A 20,665-nucleotide genomic window follows, 5' to 3' on the forward strand; every position below is an offset into this window, starting at 1 on the left:
GGTTGGAGTGCAGTGGCGCGATCTCGGCTCACTGCAACCTCCGCCTCCTGGTTCAAGTGATTTTCCTGCCTCAGCCTCTTAATTTCCTGCCTCAGCTGGGATTATAGGCACTTGCCACCACGCCTGGCTAATTGTTGTATTTTTAGTAGAAACAGGGTTTTACCATGTTGGCTGGGATGGTCTTGAACTCCTGACCTCAAGTAATCCACTCACCTCAGCTTCCCAAAGTGCTGGGATTACAGGCATGAGCCACTGCGCCCCACCTAAAACCAGAACATTTCTTATCTATAGCAACTAAATAGTATCCATAGCATTTTGTCACACAGTAGATTCCATCCGTTCACTAAACTATCCTACATGCAAATAGATATTTTTAATGTTGCCTGTCTTTTGTGCTGCTCCTGTTAGTGTAGGGGCATTAAAATGCATTAAAAATAAAAAAGGCCAGGTGCGATGGCTAATGCCTGTTATCCCAGCACTTTGGGAAGCTGAGGCAGGTGGAGATTGAGACCGTCCTGGCTAACACAGTGAAACCCCATCTCTACTAAAAATACAAGAAATGAACTGGGCGTGGTGGTGCACACCTGCTATCCCAGCTACTCGGGAGGCTGAGGCCAGAGAATTGCTTGAACCTGGGAGGTGGAGGTTGCAGTGAGCCAGGATCTCACCACTACAGCCTGGGTGACAGAGTGAGACTCAGTCTCAAAAAAAAAAAAAAAAAAAAAAAAAATGACTCCCAGATGCTCACAACAAACCTGTATGATAAGAATTGTTACTGCCTCCACTTTATAGATAGGAACACTGAGTCCCCCGGCACTGACTGGGAAGAGGGAAATTGACCTCTGAATTCATTTGCCTTTTTTTTCTTTTTCTCCATGACAGAAAAAAACCAGCAGAAAATAAAGAACATTCTGTCAAACAAGACACTGAGAGAACACAATTTATGTGTGGAGGTACGAGCCTGGGTGCCCACACCCCAGCACATCTGATGCTCCCCCTGCCCACCAGCCACCTTCCCAGTGACTAGGGGCATTTGGCAGGAGTCTCCCTCAGGACCTCAGGATGGGCTGGAAGACGGAGACACAGAAGCAGGAACAGAGACAGACACTGGGAGAGGCTGAGGGAGCAGAGGGAGCAGGAGGCCGCAGGGTCCCCCGAGAGCACTGGCCAGAGGCCTCTCTGTGCAGGGGGTGGGGACGGGGGGGCTGGCAGCTGCCCTCACTGCCTTCCTGACCTTGTCCAAGTCCTTCCTTTGGCCCAGGGGCCTCAGCTCCACACTGTCCCCCACACCCAGCAGTCCCCCACTCACGCCCCCGCCCCCCCAACCAGCGCTGCATCGACTGGAACCGGGAGCTGCTGAAGCGAGAGCTGGGTCTGGCTGAGAGCGACATCATCGACATCCCGCAGCTCTTCAAGCTCAAAGAGTTCAAGGCCGAAGCCTTTTTCCCCAACATGGTGAGGAGGTGGGGGTTGTAACACCCCAGGGTGTGGCATGGAGGCAGCGCAGCTCAAGAGGCCAGCAGGGTGCCCAGGCGGTCCAGAGGGCTTGGCTCCTCTCCATTACTGCTTGGAGCTTTGTCCTGAGTGGTACCAGGTCAGGCGTGGTCAGATCCATGCACGTTAGTGTCTTTCCACGAGGTCAGGTTGATGCTATTTCTTTTCTTTTCTTTTTTTTTTTTTCAGACACAGTTTCGTTCTTATTGCCCAGGCTGGAGTGCAATGGTGCAATCTTGGCTCACTGCAACCTCTGCCTCCCAAGTTCAAGTTATTCTCCTGCCTCAGCCTCCCCAGTAGCTGGGATTACAGGTGTACGCCACCACACCCGGTTAATTTTTTTGTACTTTTAGTAGAGATGGGGTTTCTTCATGTTGGTCAGGCTGCTCCCAAACTCCTGACCTCAGGCGTTCTGCCCGCCTCGGCCATCCAAAGTTCTGGGATTATAGGCATGAGCCACCGCACCTGGCCCCTACTGATGCTATTTCCATCAGAAAATCTGGGTGCGGTGGCTCACGCCTGTGAGCCTAGCACTTTGGGAGGTCAAGGCGGGTGAATCACTTGAGGTCAGGAGCTCAAGACTAGCCTGGCTAACGTGGTGAAAACCCCGTCTCTACTAAAAATACAACAATTAGCCGGGCGTGATGGCAGGCGCCTGTAATCCCAGCTACTTGGGAGGCTGAGGCAGGAGGATCATTTGAACCCGGGAGACAGAGGTTGCAGTGAATGGAGAATGTGACATTGCACTCCAGCCTGGAAGACAGAGACTCCATCTCAAAACAAAAAAAAAAAGAAAAGAAAGAAAGACAGTTATCTTGAGCTAGTGAAAACCTGCTCTTTTTATAGCTAGGTCCTCTCGTGAGGACTGATGGTAATGGAGTGTACCTGCTTATGTCCCTATCTGGTTGGGTGCAGTCTCCATTGATTAGGCAAATGTCTGGTCCCTGTTGGCATGGTACCTTCTGAAATGTAAGACGGAGTCTTTTTCAAAGATGGAGTCACTTATGTCAAGAGTGCTCCAGGCTTGCATGGGGCTGTACATCCTCCAGAGCACCTCCCAGTATCTCACAACAATGCTGGGAGTCAGATTCTATGGTTGCCTCCACCAGGGCTCTGGCTTCAGACCCCAGGTTATAAACACCCTGCCGCCTTCCCACCTAGCAGCTTCCCTGGGGCTCGGGGGTGCTGTAGGGGGTCGGGGGACAGACAGGGAGTCAAGCAGCAAACAAGACGCCCTCAGGTCGCCTATGCACCATAACAGGGACACATATGGGGATTCCACCTCAGACTGGGGGATCTGGGAAAGCCTCTGTGAGCAGGTGAGGCTGGCACTGCCTGGGCCGAGCGGGATTCACCCTCTGGAGGCTGCGCTTGAGGGCGAGGGCGCGCCCACCTTTGTTCTGAGTGTCACTGTGGCCCCCAGGCATTGTCTTGCTATCATCCACTATGTTTTTAACATTCCTCGGCCCCATTCCTCCCTCTCTTCACAGCATACCCGAGGCCCAGGCAGAGACTGCACCCAATTCTACTGGGGAACCCCAGCCACCCTCTTCTTCTGGAGCTGGGGGTTACAGTTCAGGGAGGAGCCAGCAGGACCTACCACAGTAGTTTTCAAACTGGGTTCCCCAGGGCCCTGGAGTTCCAAGGCAGTGCCTCAAATCCAGTAGTTCAGATTTTCTGGTTTTGCACTGACATTCGGCAAAAGATGTTGTATAGAATAAAGGGTTCCTTGGCTAAAAGGAATTAAAGTCCTGACCCCCAAGCATCTTGTTTCCCTCCAGTTTAGCCAAGCCAGGCTTCCCAGTGCAAGAAAGAAAGCGGCTACAGTGGTCAGGAACTATGCGCCTTCACTGTTCAAGGCCCCTGGAGGGAGCCTGAGCCCGAGACGTGGAGCTGGCTGTAGGAGGCGGGGAAGAGTGAGTGGAACAGGCAGAGAGACGGACAGTGCAAGGTGCTTAGCACGCACAGGCTGTGTCTAGGCAGTGACAAAGAATGAGACGCTCCCTTGAGGACTCATGACCCACGGAAGATGGCTGTGCACCTACTATGTGCCAGCACAGTGCTCTGCCTGTGTATTCTTACCTAATTGTCATTGCAATGGAAGCATGTGTTGGGCTCTTTTTGCTGATGAGACTCAGAGGGGTGATGTGACTGCCTAAGGCCACGCAGCTATTGAATAGCAGGGCTGGGATTCAAACCCACTTAGGCCTGCAGCCAAAATCCTGACCTTTCCACCTCGATGGGCTGCCTCCAATCTAATGGAGGAAGCAGAGTCGTTTACATTCTTTATATACGAAAGTGCCACAACAGAGGCACTCATTTATCCATCCTGTCAACAGATATTTATTGAGTGCCTACTACATGCGAGGCACAGTGCTGGGAATTATGGGAACACAGAGCAGGAGCGGCAGCCAGAACTCAGGGATTCATGGGCAGCTGCACAGAGGGGCTGCCATTTGATCTGGGCCTTGAGTAATAGAAAGAATTTGCCAGGAGGTAGCAGTTAGGGAAGGAGAGTGTCGTGTTAAGAGCATGGGCAGCATCAGAAAGAATGAAATCAGCCAGGAGGGGTGGCTCATACCTGTAATCCCAGCACTTTGGGAGGCTTAGGAGGGAGGATTGCTTGAGTCTGGGAGTTCAAGACCAGCCTGGGTGACATGGAGAAACCGTCTCTCAAAAAAATGCAAAACTCAGCCAGGCATTTTGTTACGTACTGAGGCAGGAGGATTGCTTGAGCCCAGGAGGTGGACGTGGCAGTAAGCTGAGATCCCACCACTGCATTCTAGCCTGAGTGACAGAGTGAGACCCCGTCTCAAAAAAAAATAAAAAATAAAAATGAAATCATGTCCTTTGCAGCAACATGATGGAGCTGGAGGCATTATCCTAAGTGAACAGAAAATATCAAATACTGCATGTTCTCATGTATAGGTAGGAGCTAAACACTGGGTACACAGAGATACAGAGATGGACATTATTAATAGACACTGAGGACCCCAAAAATGGAGAGAATGAGCATGAGGTGAGGGTTGGAAAATTTCCTATCGGGTACAATGTTCCCTGTTTGGGTAATGAATACACTAGAAGCCCATTGCCTACCAGTATACTCAGGTAACAATATACGTGTATCCCGAATCTAAATTTTTTTTTTTTTGAGACGGAGTCTCACTCCGTTGCCAGGCTGAAGTGCAGTGGCGCGATCTCGGCTCACTGCAACCTCCGCATTCTGGTTGAAGTGATTCTCCTGCCTCAGCCTCTGAAGTAGCTGGGACTATAGGCATGCACCACCATACCCAGCTAATTTTTGCATTTTTATTAAAGATGGGGTTTCACCATGTTGGCCAGGCTGGTCTCAATCTCCTGACCTGGTGATCCACCCACCTCAGCCTCCCAAAGTGCTGGGATTACAGGCGTGAGCCACCGTGCCTAGCCTAAACTTTTTAAATTTTAAATAAATAAGAGTATGGAAGGACCGCACTGTGGCTCACGCCTGTAAACCCAGACTTTGGGAGGCCAAGGCGGGTGGATCATGAGGTCAGGAGTTTGAGATCAGCCTGGCAAACGGCAAAACCCCATCTCTACTAAAAATACAAAAATTAGCTGGGTGTGGTGGTGGGCACCTGTAATCCTTAGCTACTTGGGAGGCTGAGGCAGGAGAATCACCTGAGCCCAGGAGATGGAGGTTACAGTGAGCTGAGATTGTGCCATTGCACTCCAGCCTGGGTGACAAGAGCAAAACTCCATCTCAAAAAAAAAAAAAAAAAAAAGAGTAGGAACCTGGAGTCTAATAGTTGTAAGTCCTAGAATAGCTGGGTGGCAAACCACTTTCCATGTCTGAGTCTCAGTTTTCTCATTCGTAAAGTGGGGCTATTATTTTTCTTTTCTTTTGTTTTATTTTTTGAGACAGAATCTCACTCTGTCGCCCAGGCTGGAGTGCAATGGACTGATCTTGGCTCACTGCAACTTCTACCTCCTGGGTTCAAGCAATTCTCCTGCCTCAGCCTCCCGAGTAGCTGGGACTACAGGCACACCTGGCTAATGTTTGTATTCTTAGTAAAGACAGGGTTTCACCATATTTGCCAGGCTGGTCTCGCGTATTTTATTTTTGACATAGAGTCTCGCTGTGTCGCCCAGGCTGCCAGGCTGGAGTGCAGTGGCACAATCATGGCTCACTGCAGCCTTGACCTCCCAGGCTCAAGCGATCCTCCTGTCTCAGCCTCCAGAGTAGCTGGGTCCACAGGTGCACACCACCACACCCGGCTGATTTTTTAAAAGATTTTTTTGTAGAGATGGGGTTTTGCCATCTTGCCCAGGTTGGTCTCAAACTCTTGGCTCAAGCGATCCTCCTGCCTCAGCCTCCCAAGTGCTGGGACTACAGGTGTGAGCCACCGTCCCAGGAGGGACTATTATTTCCAAAGGTCAGGGAAGGGAGGGGCCACTCAGATCACGCTGCAGGCTGCCCACTGCCGCCTGTGACCTGAACCCTCACTTCTCTGCAGGTGAACATGCTGGTGCTGGGGAAGTACCTGGGCATCCCAAAGCCCTTCGGTCCCATCATCAATGGCCGCTGCTGCCTGGAGGAGAAGGTGCGGTCCCTGCTGGAGCCGCTGGGCCTGCACTGCACCTTCATCAATGACTTCTTCACCTACCACATCAGGCACGGGGAGGTGCACTGTGGCACCAACGTGCGCAGAAAGCCCTTCTCCTTCAAGTGGTGGAACATGGTGCCCTGAGCCCATCTTCCCCAGCGTCCTCTCCCTCCTGGCCAGTCGTCCCTGGGTCCTCTGCAGTGTGACAAAAAAAGAGCTCTTGCATATTTTGGCTCCCTGGGATGGGCCAGCCCCCACCCCCCAGCAGTGACTTGCTTCCTTCTCCTATGCCTCAGTTTCCCACTCTGAGCATCCCAACATGGTCCTAGCATTGCACACTCAGTTCTGCTCTAAGAAGCTGCAATAAAGTTTTTTTTTTACGTCCCTTTTTTACATGAGGTCAAGATGTTGTTGCTGTCATTCATTCATTCACTCATTTGTCATGATCGAATTAACTATTGCAAAATAAACTAAAAAGTGTTAACAGGCTGTGTTGAAGGCCACATTATTGTGTGTGTCTTTTGCTCCCAGGCATGTATTTGGTCTATAAAATTTTGCATGATCCTACTTCCTTCTGAGTTTCTCATAGAACCTTTCCAAGAAGAGGAAGAGGAAGGAGCAGGGGAGGGGCGAGCCCCACTGAGGGTCTGGTTATATCTCTCTTTAAATTCACCTACAACTGGGCATTCACCTATATACTGACAGCGATGGATTTTTGTGGAATGAAGTAATTCATTTCCTCAGTGTTCTTTTTGTATATTGCCTTTTATGGCCTTGAAATAAAGACTTAGATTCCTCTGTAGAAAATAAAACTCGATGGCTTGAGATCATTAAAACTGAGACCAGATATTGGCTCGGAAGGGTTCAAGATATTCAGAGAACACCCACAGACCCTGTTATTTTCTCGTAGGTCATGGAGAATGTATGATGGTGGAAAAGATGAACGTCAAAAGCCTCTGCCTTCCTACGTCTCATTTCAAAACATACTACTAGCTATAGTCATCAAAACAGTGTGGCATGGTCATAAAGACAAATAGACCTATGGAATAGAATAGAAAGCCTAGGAGTAAACTCTCAAGTATAATAGACATTTCTCCAAAGATGATATACAAATGGCCAACAAGCACATGAAGAGATGCTTACCATCACTAACCATCAGAGAAATGCAAATCAAAGCCACAGTGACCTCACACCCATTAGAATGGCTACTATAAAAAAAAAAAAAATTAGGATGTTGAGAAATTGGGACCCTTGTGCCCTGTTGGTGGGACTGTGAGATGAAATGATGCAACTGCCATGGAAAAAAGTATGGAGATTCCTAAAAATAATTAGAAATACGTCTATCATACGATCCAGCAATCCCACTTCTGGATAAATACTCAAAAGCAAGATGTTCTTTTTTTTTTTTTTTTTTTTAAGAGATGGGGGTCATCATGTAGCCCAAGCTGGTCTCAAACTCCTAGGCTCAAGCAATCCACTCACCCTGCCTATGGAATATTATTCAGCCTTAAGAAGGAAGAAAGGCCAGGCACGGTGGCTCACACCTATAACGTCAGCATTCAGGGAGGCCGAGGCGGGCAAATCACTTGGGCCCAGGAATTTGAGATCATCCTGGGCAACACAGCAAAGCTTGATCTCTACAAAAAAATACAAAAGAAAAATAGTTGGGCATGATGGTGCACACCTGTAGTCCCACCTACTTGGGAGACTGAGGTGAGAGGATCACCTGAGCCTGGGAGGTCAAGGGTGCAGTGAAGCATGATTGTGCCACTGCACTCCACCCTGGGCAATGGAGAGAGACCCAGTCTCGAAAAGAAGGAAGGAAAATTTGTCACATGTTACAGCATGAATATGCTTTGAGGACATTGTGCTGTAGGAAATAAGCCAGTTACAAAAAGTGAAATACTGTATGACTCCACTTACATGAGTTGTCTAGAGAAAATCACAGAAACAGAAAGTAGAGGCTGGGCCAAGTGACTCACACTTGTAATCCCAGCACATTGGGAGTCCAAGGTGGGTGGATCACTTGAGGCCAGGAGTTCAAGACCAGCCTGGCCAAGATGGCAAAACCCTGTCTCTATTAAAAATATGAAAAATTAGCCGGATGTGGTGGCACATGCCTGTAATCTCGGCTACTTGGGAGGCCGAGGCATATAAATCACTTGGGCCCAGGAGGTGGAGGTTGTAGTGAGCCAAGATCGCCCCACTACACTCTAGCCTGGGCAACAGAGCAAGACTCTGTCTCAAAAAAAAAAAAGAAGAAGAAAGAAAAAAAAGGTAGAATGGTGGTTGCCAGGTACTGGAGGAGAAAGAAGAGGGGAGTTGTTGAATGGGTGTAGAGTTTCAGATTTGCAGGATGAAAAAGTTCTGGAAATCTGCTTCACAACAATGTAAATACACCTAACGCTGCTGGACTATACACTTAAAAATGGCTAAGATGGGCCAGGTGCAGTGGCTTAGGCCTGTAATCCCAGCACGTTGGGAGGCCGAGGCTGGTGGGTCACCTGAGGTCAGGAGTTCGAGACCAGCCTGGCCAACATGGTGAAACCCTGTCTCTACTAAAAGTACAAAAATTAGCCAGGTGTGGTGGCACATGCCTATAGTCCCAGCTACTTGGGAGCCGAGTCATGATAATTGCTTGAACACAGGACACGGAGTTTGCAGTGAGCCAATATCGTGCCACTGCACTCCAGCCTGAGCAGAGCGTGAGACTCTGTCTCTAAATAAATAAATACTGTCTTTTTTGAAAAGTCTCTTCCCTGCCCACCTAGGAGAAGGGGATCTATAAAACCTGAGTCAAAACATGCTGCTCTGAAGACAATCAGCTGCTCCCCGCTGCCCCAAATGTGCTGGAGCAACGGAGGTGAGTGTTTCTGTAGACCAGAATGGGGCCAGGGACAGAGGACGCTGGTATGAGTTCAGCCCCAAACCTGGCTGATAGGGCTGCCTGGAGCATGAAACAGGTCTTAGCAGATAAAACTGAAGATTTTGCTGGATTCCTAGGACTGGAGAAGGACCCAGGGTCAAGCTGGTGGATAAGCCATCCCTGGCGTCAGGGACGTGGAGATGCGCAGATGTTACCCCAGCCACGTGTGGGTTGCGGGTGGGAGGCGTCCCTGGAGGAGCCAGGGAAGCCACAGGAGAGAAAGTGCTGCCAGCACCCTAGAGCGCAGAGCCATCCCCTGCTTGTGCCCACGAAACAAAAACTTCTCTGTTCCTTTAGCCTTGTTCTCGCCTCTCCCCTTCCCAGAGACCACATAGGAGTTTCCCGAAGCTGCTGTTACAAATGACCACAAACTAAATGGCTTGAAGCAACAGAGATGGACTCTCTCTCAGTTCCGGAGGCCAGGAGTCCAGAATCAGTCTCACTGGGCTGAAACTCAGGTATCAGCAGAGTCATCCCAGCTCCAAAGGCGTTAGGAGGAGAGTTCGTCTTCCAGCTTCTGCCAGCATTCCTCAGCCAGTGGCTGCGTCAGCGCCAGTCTCTGCCTCCCTGGTCATGTGGCTTTCTCCTCTGTGTGTGTCAAATCTCCCTCTCTCTCCCTTGTAAGGACACCTGTGATGATATTTGGAGCCCATCCAGACAGCCCAGGACAATCTCCCCATCCCAAGGTCTTCAATCACCTCTGCAAACAAAGACTCTTTCTCTATGAGATAACTTACAGAGTTGGTGAGTTATCTCATACAGAAAAAGTTCATATGGTAAAAGTTCAGCATCACAAAGAAAATGATCACTCAAAGAAATTCTCAGCAAGGCAATTTAACTTCTGTAGAAGGGTGCTGCCTATAAGCCTGTTTGCCATGAGATCACCCAAACAAAGGAGAGGGGGGCTTTTTATCCCTAACGCATGGGGCTTCTAGTACTGTGTCCGGCCTCCATTGTCTGGAGCTGGACGGCACAGTCTAAGCTAAACCCCGATTGGCTAAAAGTTTAAAACTTTCCTAAATAGGTAAAGGCAATGGAGAACAAAGAAACGGAGAAAGTGTTTGTGAAAAGATTAGGGAAGAAATAACACGTCCAAATAAGGAAAGGAGTATATGTTACAAGCTAGGACATGCGTGGGCATGTCCAGGCATGCCCAGGCAGATCAGGAAACAAGTGGGTTTGGCCTTTAGAAATTAAAGAACAAGGGAACAGAATATGCCTTATCTGACTTAATTGCCTTCCTTTTTGAGGAAGAACTTGACTGTATCTATCATACAGGTTCCAAGGACCTGCTATCTCTTGGGTGCCATTATTCCACTCACTATAGTTTGGAGATTACCACATACAAGCTGCAGCCGGTGGAAGGGGAAAGAAAGAAGCCAGGCACCTCCCTTCCACAGCTCTAAGCCTCGCACCTGCGTAACCTCACAGGAAAGGATTAAGATCTCCCGTTATAAAACCGAGCCTTGCGTGGGAGCAAACTTTCCGACTCCTGAATTGAGAATGTTTGGTGACTGTTTTACGCCTAGTTCCTGGAAACAGATTCTTAGATGGAGATTTACCTGCAGGAGGTTTGGTGGTGGGGGTGGGGGGGATGTGGGGGAAGGTGTTCTCAGGAAGCCCACCCGGGACGGAGTGTGGGGCTCAGATGCATTTGCCACAGGGTTTCAGGCAATGCATGGGGTAGCTTGGGGGCTGGGGAAGGGCCTCAGTGTTGTCCTGCATTCAGACGAGGTAACCTGGCCTTTGTGGCCCCACATGGGATGTGGCTGTCCTCAGAAGCGGACACAACCGCGTGCTAGGCGGCTCCTAGGCACAGAAGGCAATTCCAGAAGAGAGACACCCACAGCAGCTGGGGGCGTCAGTGCCTCCTCCTAAAGGGGGTTGTGGCGGCTCCACACAGCACCCACCACAGCACCCACCACAGTGACCTCAAGTGATCATGGGATTTCTGACGGCTTAAGCGTGATGAGCAAACCTCACCGAGATGCCGAGAGAGAACTTCCTTCATGGAATAAGCGTGTGAGGAGTGCGGAGTCAATACAACGTTACTTGATGACCATGTAACCCAGGCGGGTCCAGCCAATGCCACTGGGAGAGTCGAGCCCAGGAACAAGAGCAAAATATGGTAGAAAGTGACTTCATTTACCCCACCTAGCAATGGCGGAGTGGGTGGATTCACTCCAAAAGCAACCACATTGGCTTTCTAGGGTGAAGGCAAGGGTTTAAGAAGGGAAACTCAGCTGGGCCTGGTGGCTCACGCCTGTAAGCCCAGCACCTGGGGAGGCTGAGGTGAGCAGATCACCTGAGGTCAGGAGTTCGAGACCAGCCTGACCAACATGGTGAAACCCCGTCTCTACTAAAAATGCAAAAACTAGCTAGGCGTGGTGGTAGATGCCTGTAATCTCAGCTACTTAGGAGACTGAGGCAAGCGAATTGCTTGAACCTGGAAGGCAGAGGTTGCAGTGAGCCGAGATCATGCCACTGCACTCCAGCGTAGGTAACAAAGCAATACTCCATCTCAAAAAAAAAAAAAAAAAAAAAAAAAGAGGGGAAACTTGGCATAGGAGGCATGCAGGAGTGTCCGGGTACAAGGTCTGTGTGTCTTGTTTCCATGGCACACTCGGGGTCTCAGTCCCCCTAGAGCACAGGCTGATGGCATCTCAGCAAGGGGCTGAGTTGTTGGCTAGCTGCCTGGAGGTAATCTCTTGAAATATGCAGCTGGGTCTCTAGGCTTGGTCTGTCTGTCTCAAGATTAGACCCTGGAACTTCTTTTATTATTATTACTATTTAGAGACAGAGTGTTACTATGTTGCCCAGGCTGGTCTCAAACTCCTGGGTTCAAGGAATTCTTCTGTCTCAGCCTCCCAAAGTGCTGGGATTACAGGCATGAGTCACCACATCTGGCCTGGAACTTCTAAGTACGCACATAATTAGATACTAGCACATATTAGATAAACGTGGAGCTTTATGGTGGGAAAGGGAGGGACGTGGAGTCTATTTTAAGGTTAAGGGAAAAGGCTTCTGCCGTTTGCTTTAAGGTTACATCTTGAGACTAAAGAGAAACAGAAAGGGAAAAAGAAGTTGTAAAATGCATTTAAAGTTAAGCCACTCAGTTACAATCATAAACTACTCGGTTAAGCGGAGACACCCCTGGAATCCCGTTGGGTTATTATCTTTTTAGGGAGAAAACAAGGAGGTCATTTAGTCATTTGCTCCACAAGAATTTGTTGAGCACCTACTATGTCTAAGGCTCTTTTGTGGGTGCTGGGGATTCAGTGGTGAATAGGAAGACCCTGGAGCCGAGCAGAACGTGCTCTGGGTCTGAGTCCCTTTCGTCTCTGTCCACCAGGCTGGGCGAGGAGTCTTCTTAACGGTGCTCAGACAGCCTGGCACAAGGCAGGGCTGTGCCAGAGTGGGGACGGTCAGAGATTCCAGGCTGCTCTCCTCCAGACGCTAGAGCCTGGACTGGGCCTCAGCAACCCCTACCCATTCAACCCGTCTTCTCTCTCCAGCCACCTCTGGCCGCTTGTACGCGAGGGTGGGTGAGCCCTTTGGGATGAGTCTCACCAGAGCCTCTGCAAGCGGAGCGCCTCCTGTCTATTTAATTTTGCCACTTTCAATCCAACTAGATGGGTGTTTTGGGTTTTGCTGACCAACCCCTGCCTCCAAGAGCAACTAAAACAGAGCCATCCTTGAGAGTTTTGTTGCATGCTTAAAACCTGCAGGGAGGGGATTGTTCACTTCAACTTGCAAATTTGATCAGTCTAGCTGACCGAGCAGTCTTCACTTCATCTTCATCTCCTGTGCCGGGTACGCTCGGTGACTCCCACGGCTTTGCAAATCACAGCAAAGACTGAAAACAAATGCTACATGTTACAGTACAATCCTATGGAAATACACAGCCATGCAAAGGGGCGAGGCTGCTCTTTTACATACTGATACGAAGAACTTCTCTCCAGCGTAACTATGAAGTCAAAGGGGCAAGGTGTGAAATACTGTGTGGCACGTGCTGCTGTTTATATAAGAAGGAGGAAGAGAAGGAAAGAGCAAAAGAGTCCCGGACTCTTTTTAGTCATTTGTAGAGAAAATGACTAAATGACCTCCTTGTCCTTCCCCAAAAAAGATAACCCAGTGGACTTCCAGAGGCATCTTCACTGAATTGGAGAGTTTGTGATTGTAACCAAGCAGCTTAACTTCGAATGCATTTTACAACTTCCTTTTCTCTTTGGTTTCGAGATGTAACTTGAAGGAAACTGCAGAAACCTTTTTCCCTTAACCTTAAAATAGGCTCCACGTAAAGCTCCTTCAAATTGATCTGTGTGCGAGTATCTGAGGAGGAAGAGAAGGATCGTGCATAACATTGATGTGGAAAGACACAGAAGAAACTGGTAACGCTGTCACCGCCTCCACCTGCAGGTGAGTAAGAGACAGTACAGGAGGGAGACTGAACGTGGAACCATGTGAATGTTACCTATTCCAGAATAAGCACGACCCAGACTGGGCAACATAGCAAGACCCCCTCTCTACAGAAAAATGTAAAACCATTAGCTGGGCATGGTGGTGGACATCTGTAGTCCCAGCTACTCAGAAGGCTGAGTCAGGAGGACCACTTGAGTCTGGGAGGTCGAGGCTGCAGTGAGCCATGATTGTGCCACTTTACTCCAGCCTGGGTGACAGAGTGAAGCCCTGTCTCAAAAAAAAGAAGAAGAAGAGGAGGAGGGGGGGAGGAGGAGGAGGAGGAGGGGGAGGAGGAGGGGGGGGAGGAGGGGGAGGGGAGGAGAAGGAGGAGGAGGAGGAAGAAGCGCAACCCATGCCTAAAATATGAAATGAGGCCAGGCACAGTGGCTCATACCTGTAATTCCAGCACTTTGGGAGGCTGAGGCAGGCAGATCACCTGAGGTCAGGAGTTCAAGACCATCCTGGCCAACATGGTGAAACCCCCATCTCTACTAAAAATGCAATAATTAGCTGGGCATGGTGGGGGACGCCTGTAATCTCAGCTAGTCAGTAGGCTGAAGCAGGAGAATTGCTTGAACCCAGGAGGCGGAGTTTGCAGTGAGTGGAGATTGTACTCCAGCCTACTGGGGAACAGAACAAGACTCTGTCTCAAAAAAAAAAAAAAAAGACATGAAATGGACACAATTCTAAAGTAAGTTATGTAAGTTCCTTGTGCCAGAGCAGGAGTTCCCATTTCTTTGCTCTGTGGGCTCGGCTGAGGTGGGTAGCAGCTGGTGACCCTGGCTTGACGTATTCATGCCATCAACATTTGCGGTGCTCCCACCCCCCTGTGACACAGCTGTAAGCAAGGAGCTCACGGGAATCACCTAGGGTTGGGATGCAGGTTCCTGGACCACGCCCCAGACCTTGTGGCCCCAGGAATTTGCAATGTTAACAAGCACCCTTGATAATTTTTGAAACCACCAGAGGGTTAAGAACCATCTAGTCTGGGCCAGGCACTGTGGCTCACGCCTGTAATCCCAGCAGTTTGGAGGTCGAGATCAGCCTGTGCAATGTGGTGAAACCCGGTCTCCACAAAAAATACAAAAATCAGTCGGACATGGTGGTACGCACCTGTAGTCCCAGCTACTCCGGAGGCTGAGGTAGGAGGATTGCTGGAGCCAGGGAGGTTGAGGCTGCAGTGAGCTGTGATTGTGCCACTGCACTCTAGCCTGGGTGACAGAGACAAAACAGAGCCACCAGTCCAGCACTTTGCCAAGCTCCTTTGTCAATTTCCGGGAGACACAACCCTGGAACTGAGACCCCAGAACCTGGGCATGCTGCCACGCACTGCCATCCTGAACACTTCCGTCAACTGCTCCCAATTGCCCTCTGCGGGTATTTGCCCTGACAGCTTCCAGCTGAGTCCTCCAGCACCTTGGGCCAAGTTGAGCACTCCAAGACATCGACTTCCCAGAGCCTCTCCCAGCTGAAGGCCAGAAATGCCTCAGACTCCCCAGGCCTGAGGGTCTGCAGGCACGAGCTGCTTGAGAAATTGGTGATGAAGGGGTTCTGATGCCACCTGCTCCCCAGACTCTCAGCCACCAGGAAGCCCTGATAGAGAAAATCAGTGACACCTGGGTAGCTGCTGACCCCTCCCCCTCTTAACAAGGGGGTGGGTTGCACAGGCCTGGACTGCATAACTGGGGGAGGGCTGGGTGAGCCCTGGGGCGTCTGAAGCTGCTGTGCCGAGTGAGGGCTTCGGTGCAGGCCTGAAGGTCAGCGTGGAGGGCCAAGCCATGATGTCCTTCCAGAATATCATCCGCCTGTCCCTAGACAGTCCTGCCCATGCGGTTTGTGTGATAGGCACAGAAATCTGCTTGGATCTCAGCAGGTAAGGTTCCGGGAGGCTTGCCAGGGCTGGCAGAGCAGAGGCAGGCAGGCCTGAGACCCAGTCCCCTTGCCCAGGGAGTTGGGGCTTACATCCTGCCCCATCTTGGGAAGCCTTGGGTCTCTAGGGGGGCCTTCCAGTTCCGACCGCTGCAGGATTCTGATTTAAATCCTGCCTCTGCTCTGTAGCGGCTGCCGTGGACTCTTAGGGAGGCAAGCGCCTTGGCCTCTCTGTCCCCTTATCTGTGAAACCGTAGGGAGGCTGGCCTCGGTGGGGCCGTGAGTAGGCCGGGGAGATTGCCAGAAGCTGGAGCGTGGGGCTGGAGGTGACTCACAGCAGGGTCACGATACCACCTCCTGGGTCCCACACCCTGTTCTTTTTCCTTATGGGGATCCTTTGTGGCTCAGATGAATGGCTCCTCCCTTCTTGGGAGTCGGGGGCTTATCAGTAAGATGTAGCTGTGGTAACTTCTACAGTGTTGGTGGGGGGTGGGGGTTTGGGCTGGAGCTTGTCACAGAACAAACACAGGGGTGCTTTGGGTGGGGCGGGGTGGGGTAGGAATAAAGACCTCAGACCATTCTGACTGCAGACCTCTGCCTCAACACGCTGAGGAGAATGAGGTTTTGGGAGCCGTCCCATGCCGGTTCTCTCCTGCACTGAGAAGGTGAGTCTTTGTGCCCTGAAGTGTCTCTTTCGTCTGGCAAACCAGGTGTGCGCCTGAGAAGTGCCAGTGCTTCACCATCCGTGGCTCTGGGAGGGTCGTGATCGATGTGGCCAACACGGTGATTTCTGAGAAGGAGAGCGCCACCATCTGGTGGCCCCTGTCTGATACCACCTACGCCACGGTGAAGATGGTATCCCCCAGTCCTTCCCTGGATGGGGACAAAGTAAGCCTCAGGGGAAGAGGCGAGGGGCACCTCCCAGGGCTGGGACGTAACATAGCCACTGGGGCTCCCTCCTGGCTGCAGATGTGACTGGGGCCTGTGAAACACGCGCTGTTTTGCATGTCTGATTTTATTCAGTGTCTGCAGCAGACCTGTGGGGTAGGCACTCCATGACCCCATTTTACAGACAAACGGAGGCACCAGCCGGGCGTGGTGGCTCACGCCCATAATCCCAGCACTTTGGGAGGCCAAGGCAGGCGGATCAGGAGGTCAGGAGTTCAAGACCAGCCTGACTAATACGGTGGAAACCTGTCTCTACTAAAAATACAAAAACTAGCCAGGTGTCGTGGCACGCACCCATAGTCCCAGCTACTCAGGAGGCTGAGCGGGAGAAGGGCTTGAACCTGTGAGGTGGAGGTTGCAGTGAGCCAAGTTCACACCACTGTTCTCCAGCCTGTACAACAGCGAGACTCCATCTCAAAAATATGAAAGAAATGGAGGTATCTAGTGAAGGTGCCCTGCTAAGACAGCAACCAGCAGGACTGGGATTCCAGCTGGGAGAGCTCATCTCGGCCATCCAAGCCCCTGATGGTGATGCTGGGTTGGCTTCCGACCTAGCCACGCCACAGTCTGGCTTCAGGGTGTTAGCAGCATAATTCAGATGGGCTTTTTGGTGAAGACGGCTCTTCTGGATATGGAGACTCTAAAGAGATTTAATAGCTGAAGTGTCCTAAACGCATGCTACAGGCTAGAGAGCTTGGATCATGTTTTGGGGTGTTGGCCTCTACCATTGCTTTATTACTTTTTGAGAAACCCTCACTCTTGTCGCCCAGGCTAGAGTGCAATGTCACCATCTCGGCTCACTGCAACTGCTGCCTCCCAGGTTCAAGCAATTCTTCTGCCTTAGCCTCCCGAGTAGCTGGAACTACAGGTGCCCACCACCACGCCCGGCTAATTTCATATTTTAGCAGAGATGGGGTTTCACCATGTTGGCCAGGCTGGTCTTAAACTCCTGACCTCAAGTGATCTACCCACCTCCACCTCCCAAGGTGCTGGGATTACAGGCATAAGCCACCACACCTGGCCTACCATCACTTTACATAAGAGGAAACTGAGGCAGAGTGCTGTGTCTAAATCTAAATAGCCTGCCTAGAGTGGGGTAGACCCGGGATTTGAGCTGGAGCCCAAGTGTGCGCTCTCCCCTGGCTAAGCTGTCTCCCCAAGGGGGTGCCTGCAGCGGGGAGATCCCCCTCCACCTTAGACGTGAGGGGGCAGCAGTGGTCTCCCGTGGTAGAAGCAGATGGCTCGTTCAGGGAAGGGGTGTTCCACCCTGGTTGCAGGTGAGAACCACTGTGGACTTGATAACCTCAACACCCAGGCCACACCCCTACCAATTAAAGCGGAACCTCGGGACTAGGACCCTGGCCTCCGTGGTTTAAAGCTCTCCAGGTGCCTCCCATGTGGAGCTAGGGCTGAGCACCGTGATGGAGCAGTTCAGCACCTTCCTCCCCCCAACCCCACAGGACATACTGGAGATGCCTGCTACGGAGGCATAGGTACACGCACCCGCCTGCGCTGTGTGTCTGGGGCAGGCAATTCCCTGAGAGGCAAGTAGTGCCCTTAGATAAGAACTGAGCGTCTCAGGCTGGGTGTCCTTAGCAGCTTATGCCCTCAGAGGCCTGTTTCCCCACTGTCCACCTGATGGAGTAGCGGATGGGACCCCGGGAGGGTGAGTTCAGCAGGGAGGATGTGGGGTGTGGTTTCAGGCTTGGGCTCTAGAACCAGGCAGCCTGGATCTTAAATCCCTTTGAGTGGTGTGGGCTAAGTCCCTTGATCCCTCTGCCATCAGGGATACAGTTTTCACCTGGACAGGTGGCTGCAAGCCTGGCTCCCAACAAGGTTGGGGTTGGGCGTCCTGGCACGTTGTAAATCCTCAAGATACTGACTCTTAGCCCCAAGCACAGAGCCATGGCCCCTGTAGAGAGACTTCAGAAGCCATAACAGGAAACCAAGGTCACCCGCCTAGACTAGGCACGTGGCCTAGGGCTCTGCTCCTGGCCCCTGCCCTCTAACGCTGCCATGGGTTCAGGACGCTGTCTTCACAGGTCTCGGTCAAGTACTATGGGCTCAATGAGGATGCCCCAGTGGGCAAGGCTGTGCTGTACCTCACTGGCATTGGTGAGTGTGGTTCCCACCAGGAGCCTTGGGGAAGGGGTGGTGTTGGGTGGGGGGGGGGCTTGCAAGAGGAGCCGAAAAGGATTTTCCCCGTAACAAGATGCCTCCCGTGGGCCCCAGGAATTCCTGAACTAACTCCTAAATGGGTTCATTCGAGATCCCCACTCACACACTCCCATGCGCACTCGCTTCTCCATCTTCATGCACTGCCAACCTAATTCTGAGAATAGGAACAGCCAGAACTTCCGTGTTGCTGCATTTACCCACCTACGCCTGTCTAGTGCCTATGTTCTGCCTCTTTGTTACAACTGATGTGTCTGGTCCAAAGTTAATCTTTCCTGTCTGACTAGATCCTTTCTTGTTGAAGAACATTTCTTTGGCAATTCTTACCGACATAAGCCGACACCCTTCCCCCTTCCTAGATCACCCCCGTCAGCTCAGGAACAAACCGTAACCTCTACTTTTTTTTTCTTTTCTGTGTGCGTATGTGTGAGATGGAGTCTTATCACCCATACTGGAGTAAAATGGCACAATCTTGTCTCACTGCAACCTCCGCCTCCCAGGTTCAAGCAATTCTCCTGCCTCAGCCTCCTGAGTAGCTGGGATTACAGGCATATGCCGCCATGCCTGGCTAATTTTTTATATTTTTAGTAGAGACAGTTTCACCATGTTGTCTGGGCTGGTCTCAAACTCCTGACCTTGTGATCCACCTGCCTTGGCCTCCCAAAGTACTGGGATTACAGGCATGAGCCACCAGGCCTGGCCATAATATCTACTCTTAAACCCGATTCTAGGTTATCTTTAAAGTCCACTTTCCCACCTCTGTTCCTGGAGAGCCATCTGTGTCCTCAATTTCTCTAGAATCTATTCAGATTAGGCACCTGCCACCAATGGAGCTCTTCAGAACGCTAACATCTGTAACACTTAAGTTTGTTTTGTTTCGTTTTGTTGAGACAGGGTCCCACTCTGTCACCTAGGCTGAGCTGGAGTGAAGAGATACAATTATGGCTCATTGCAGCCTCAAATAATCCCCCCATCTCAGCCTCTCCAGTAGCTGGGACCATAGGTGTGCACCACCATACCTGGTGAGTTCTTGGTTTTGGTTTTCTGGTTTTTTTTTTGTTTTTGTTTTTGTTTTTGAGATGGAGTTTTGCTCTTTTGGTCCAGGCTGGAGTGCAATGGTGCAGTCTCGGCTCACTGCAATCTCTACCTCTTGGGTTCAAGCAGTTCTTCTGTCTCAGCCTCCCAAGTATCTGGGATTACAGACACCTGCCACCATCCCCAGCTAATTTTTGTATCTTTAGTAGAGACGGGGTTTCACTGTGTTGGCCAGGCTGGTCTCAAACTCCTGATCCGCCCACCTGGGCCTCCTGATGTGCTGGGATTACAGGTGTGAGCCAGTGCGCCTACCCCATACCTGGTCTTTAATCTTTTATACAGACATAGGTTTCCCTGTATTGCCTCGGCTCTCCCCACCTCAGTCTCCAGAGTAGCTGGGACTACAGGTACATATCACCATGCCCTGCTGATTTTTTTTTTTTTCATAGAAGGGGAGTTTCACCATACTGCCCAGCCTGGTCTCAAACTCCTGGCCTCAGCCTCTCAAAGTGCTGGGTTACAGGCGTGAGCCACACACCTACCGGTCATCTCTCAACATACTTCAACGCTTCAGGGATGCTCAACTTACTTTTCCTCCTGCCTGTTGATTCTCTGAATCCTCGAGCTCAGAGGGACTCTTCGCAGTCCTTTGTCCCTCTGCTTCCAGTTAGTGAAGTATCTCGGGCTCGGGGGGCTGGTTAGGTGGCTGCAACGTCCCCTATAGACAGGTTGTTCCCACAGACCCGACTTGGATATGCCTACCCAGTATGATCTTTTGGGTGTCTGACAGATGCCTGAAACTCAAAGGATTCTCTCTACCCTGGAAATTTTTTTTCTTTTTTTTTTTTTTTGAGATGGAGTTACGCTCTTTTTGCCCAGGCTGGAATGCAGTGGCACAATATCGGCTCACGGCAACCTCCATCTCCCAGGTTCAAGTGATTCTTCTGCTTCAACCTCCAGAGTAGCTGGGATTGCAGGCATGCGCCATCATGCCTGGCTAATCTTGTATTTTTAGTGGAGATGGGGTTTCTCTAGAAACTCCATTTTGCTAGTAGTCCCCCATCACAGTGGGGGATAGCTCCGTCCTTCTAGTGTTCAAGTCCGGTAACCTCAGCATCACCTGATTCTTCTTACCCACAGCAGTCTGTGAATCTTGTGAGCATTACCTGAT

At 50.8% G+C, this 20,665-nt stretch overlaps 2 protein-coding genes across 4 annotated transcripts in view; both read left to right on the top strand.

Annotated features, from left to right (window-relative positions):
* Positions 1-6,458, top strand: part of PADI4 (peptidyl arginine deiminase 4) — a 36,331-nt gene extending 29,873 nt beyond the window's left edge. For all 3 annotated transcript variants that reach the window (XM_039474039.2, XM_074380150.1, XM_074380151.1), the window contains 3 exons: positions 883-953; positions 1,330-1,455; positions 5,991-6,458. In XM_039474039.2, the coding sequence (XP_039329973.1) occupies positions 883-953; positions 1,330-1,455; positions 5,991-6,224 (431 nt within the window). In that variant the 3' untranslated portion in view covers positions 6,225-6,458. The remainder of the gene's footprint in view (positions 1-882; positions 954-1,329; positions 1,456-5,990) is intronic.
* Positions 6,459-15,174: 8,716 nt separating this feature from the next.
* The window catches only part of PADI6 (peptidyl arginine deiminase 6), a 30,687-nt gene continuing 25,196 nt past the window's right edge, over positions 15,175-20,665 (top strand). Inside the window, exons 1-3 of the mRNA XM_010345534.3 lie at positions 15,175-15,340; positions 16,047-16,224; positions 18,327-18,399. Coding sequence (XP_010343836.1) covers positions 15,246-15,340; positions 16,047-16,224; positions 18,327-18,399 — 346 coding nt within the window. The 5' untranslated portion in view covers positions 15,175-15,245. The remainder of the gene's footprint in view (positions 15,341-16,046; positions 16,225-18,326; positions 18,400-20,665) is intronic.

Source organism: Saimiri boliviensis, chromosome 11, assembly GCF_048565385.1.
Source record: "Saimiri boliviensis isolate mSaiBol1 chromosome 11, mSaiBol1.pri, whole genome shotgun sequence".
NCBI classification, from domain to species: domain Eukaryota; kingdom Metazoa; phylum Chordata; class Mammalia; order Primates; family Cebidae; genus Saimiri; species Saimiri boliviensis.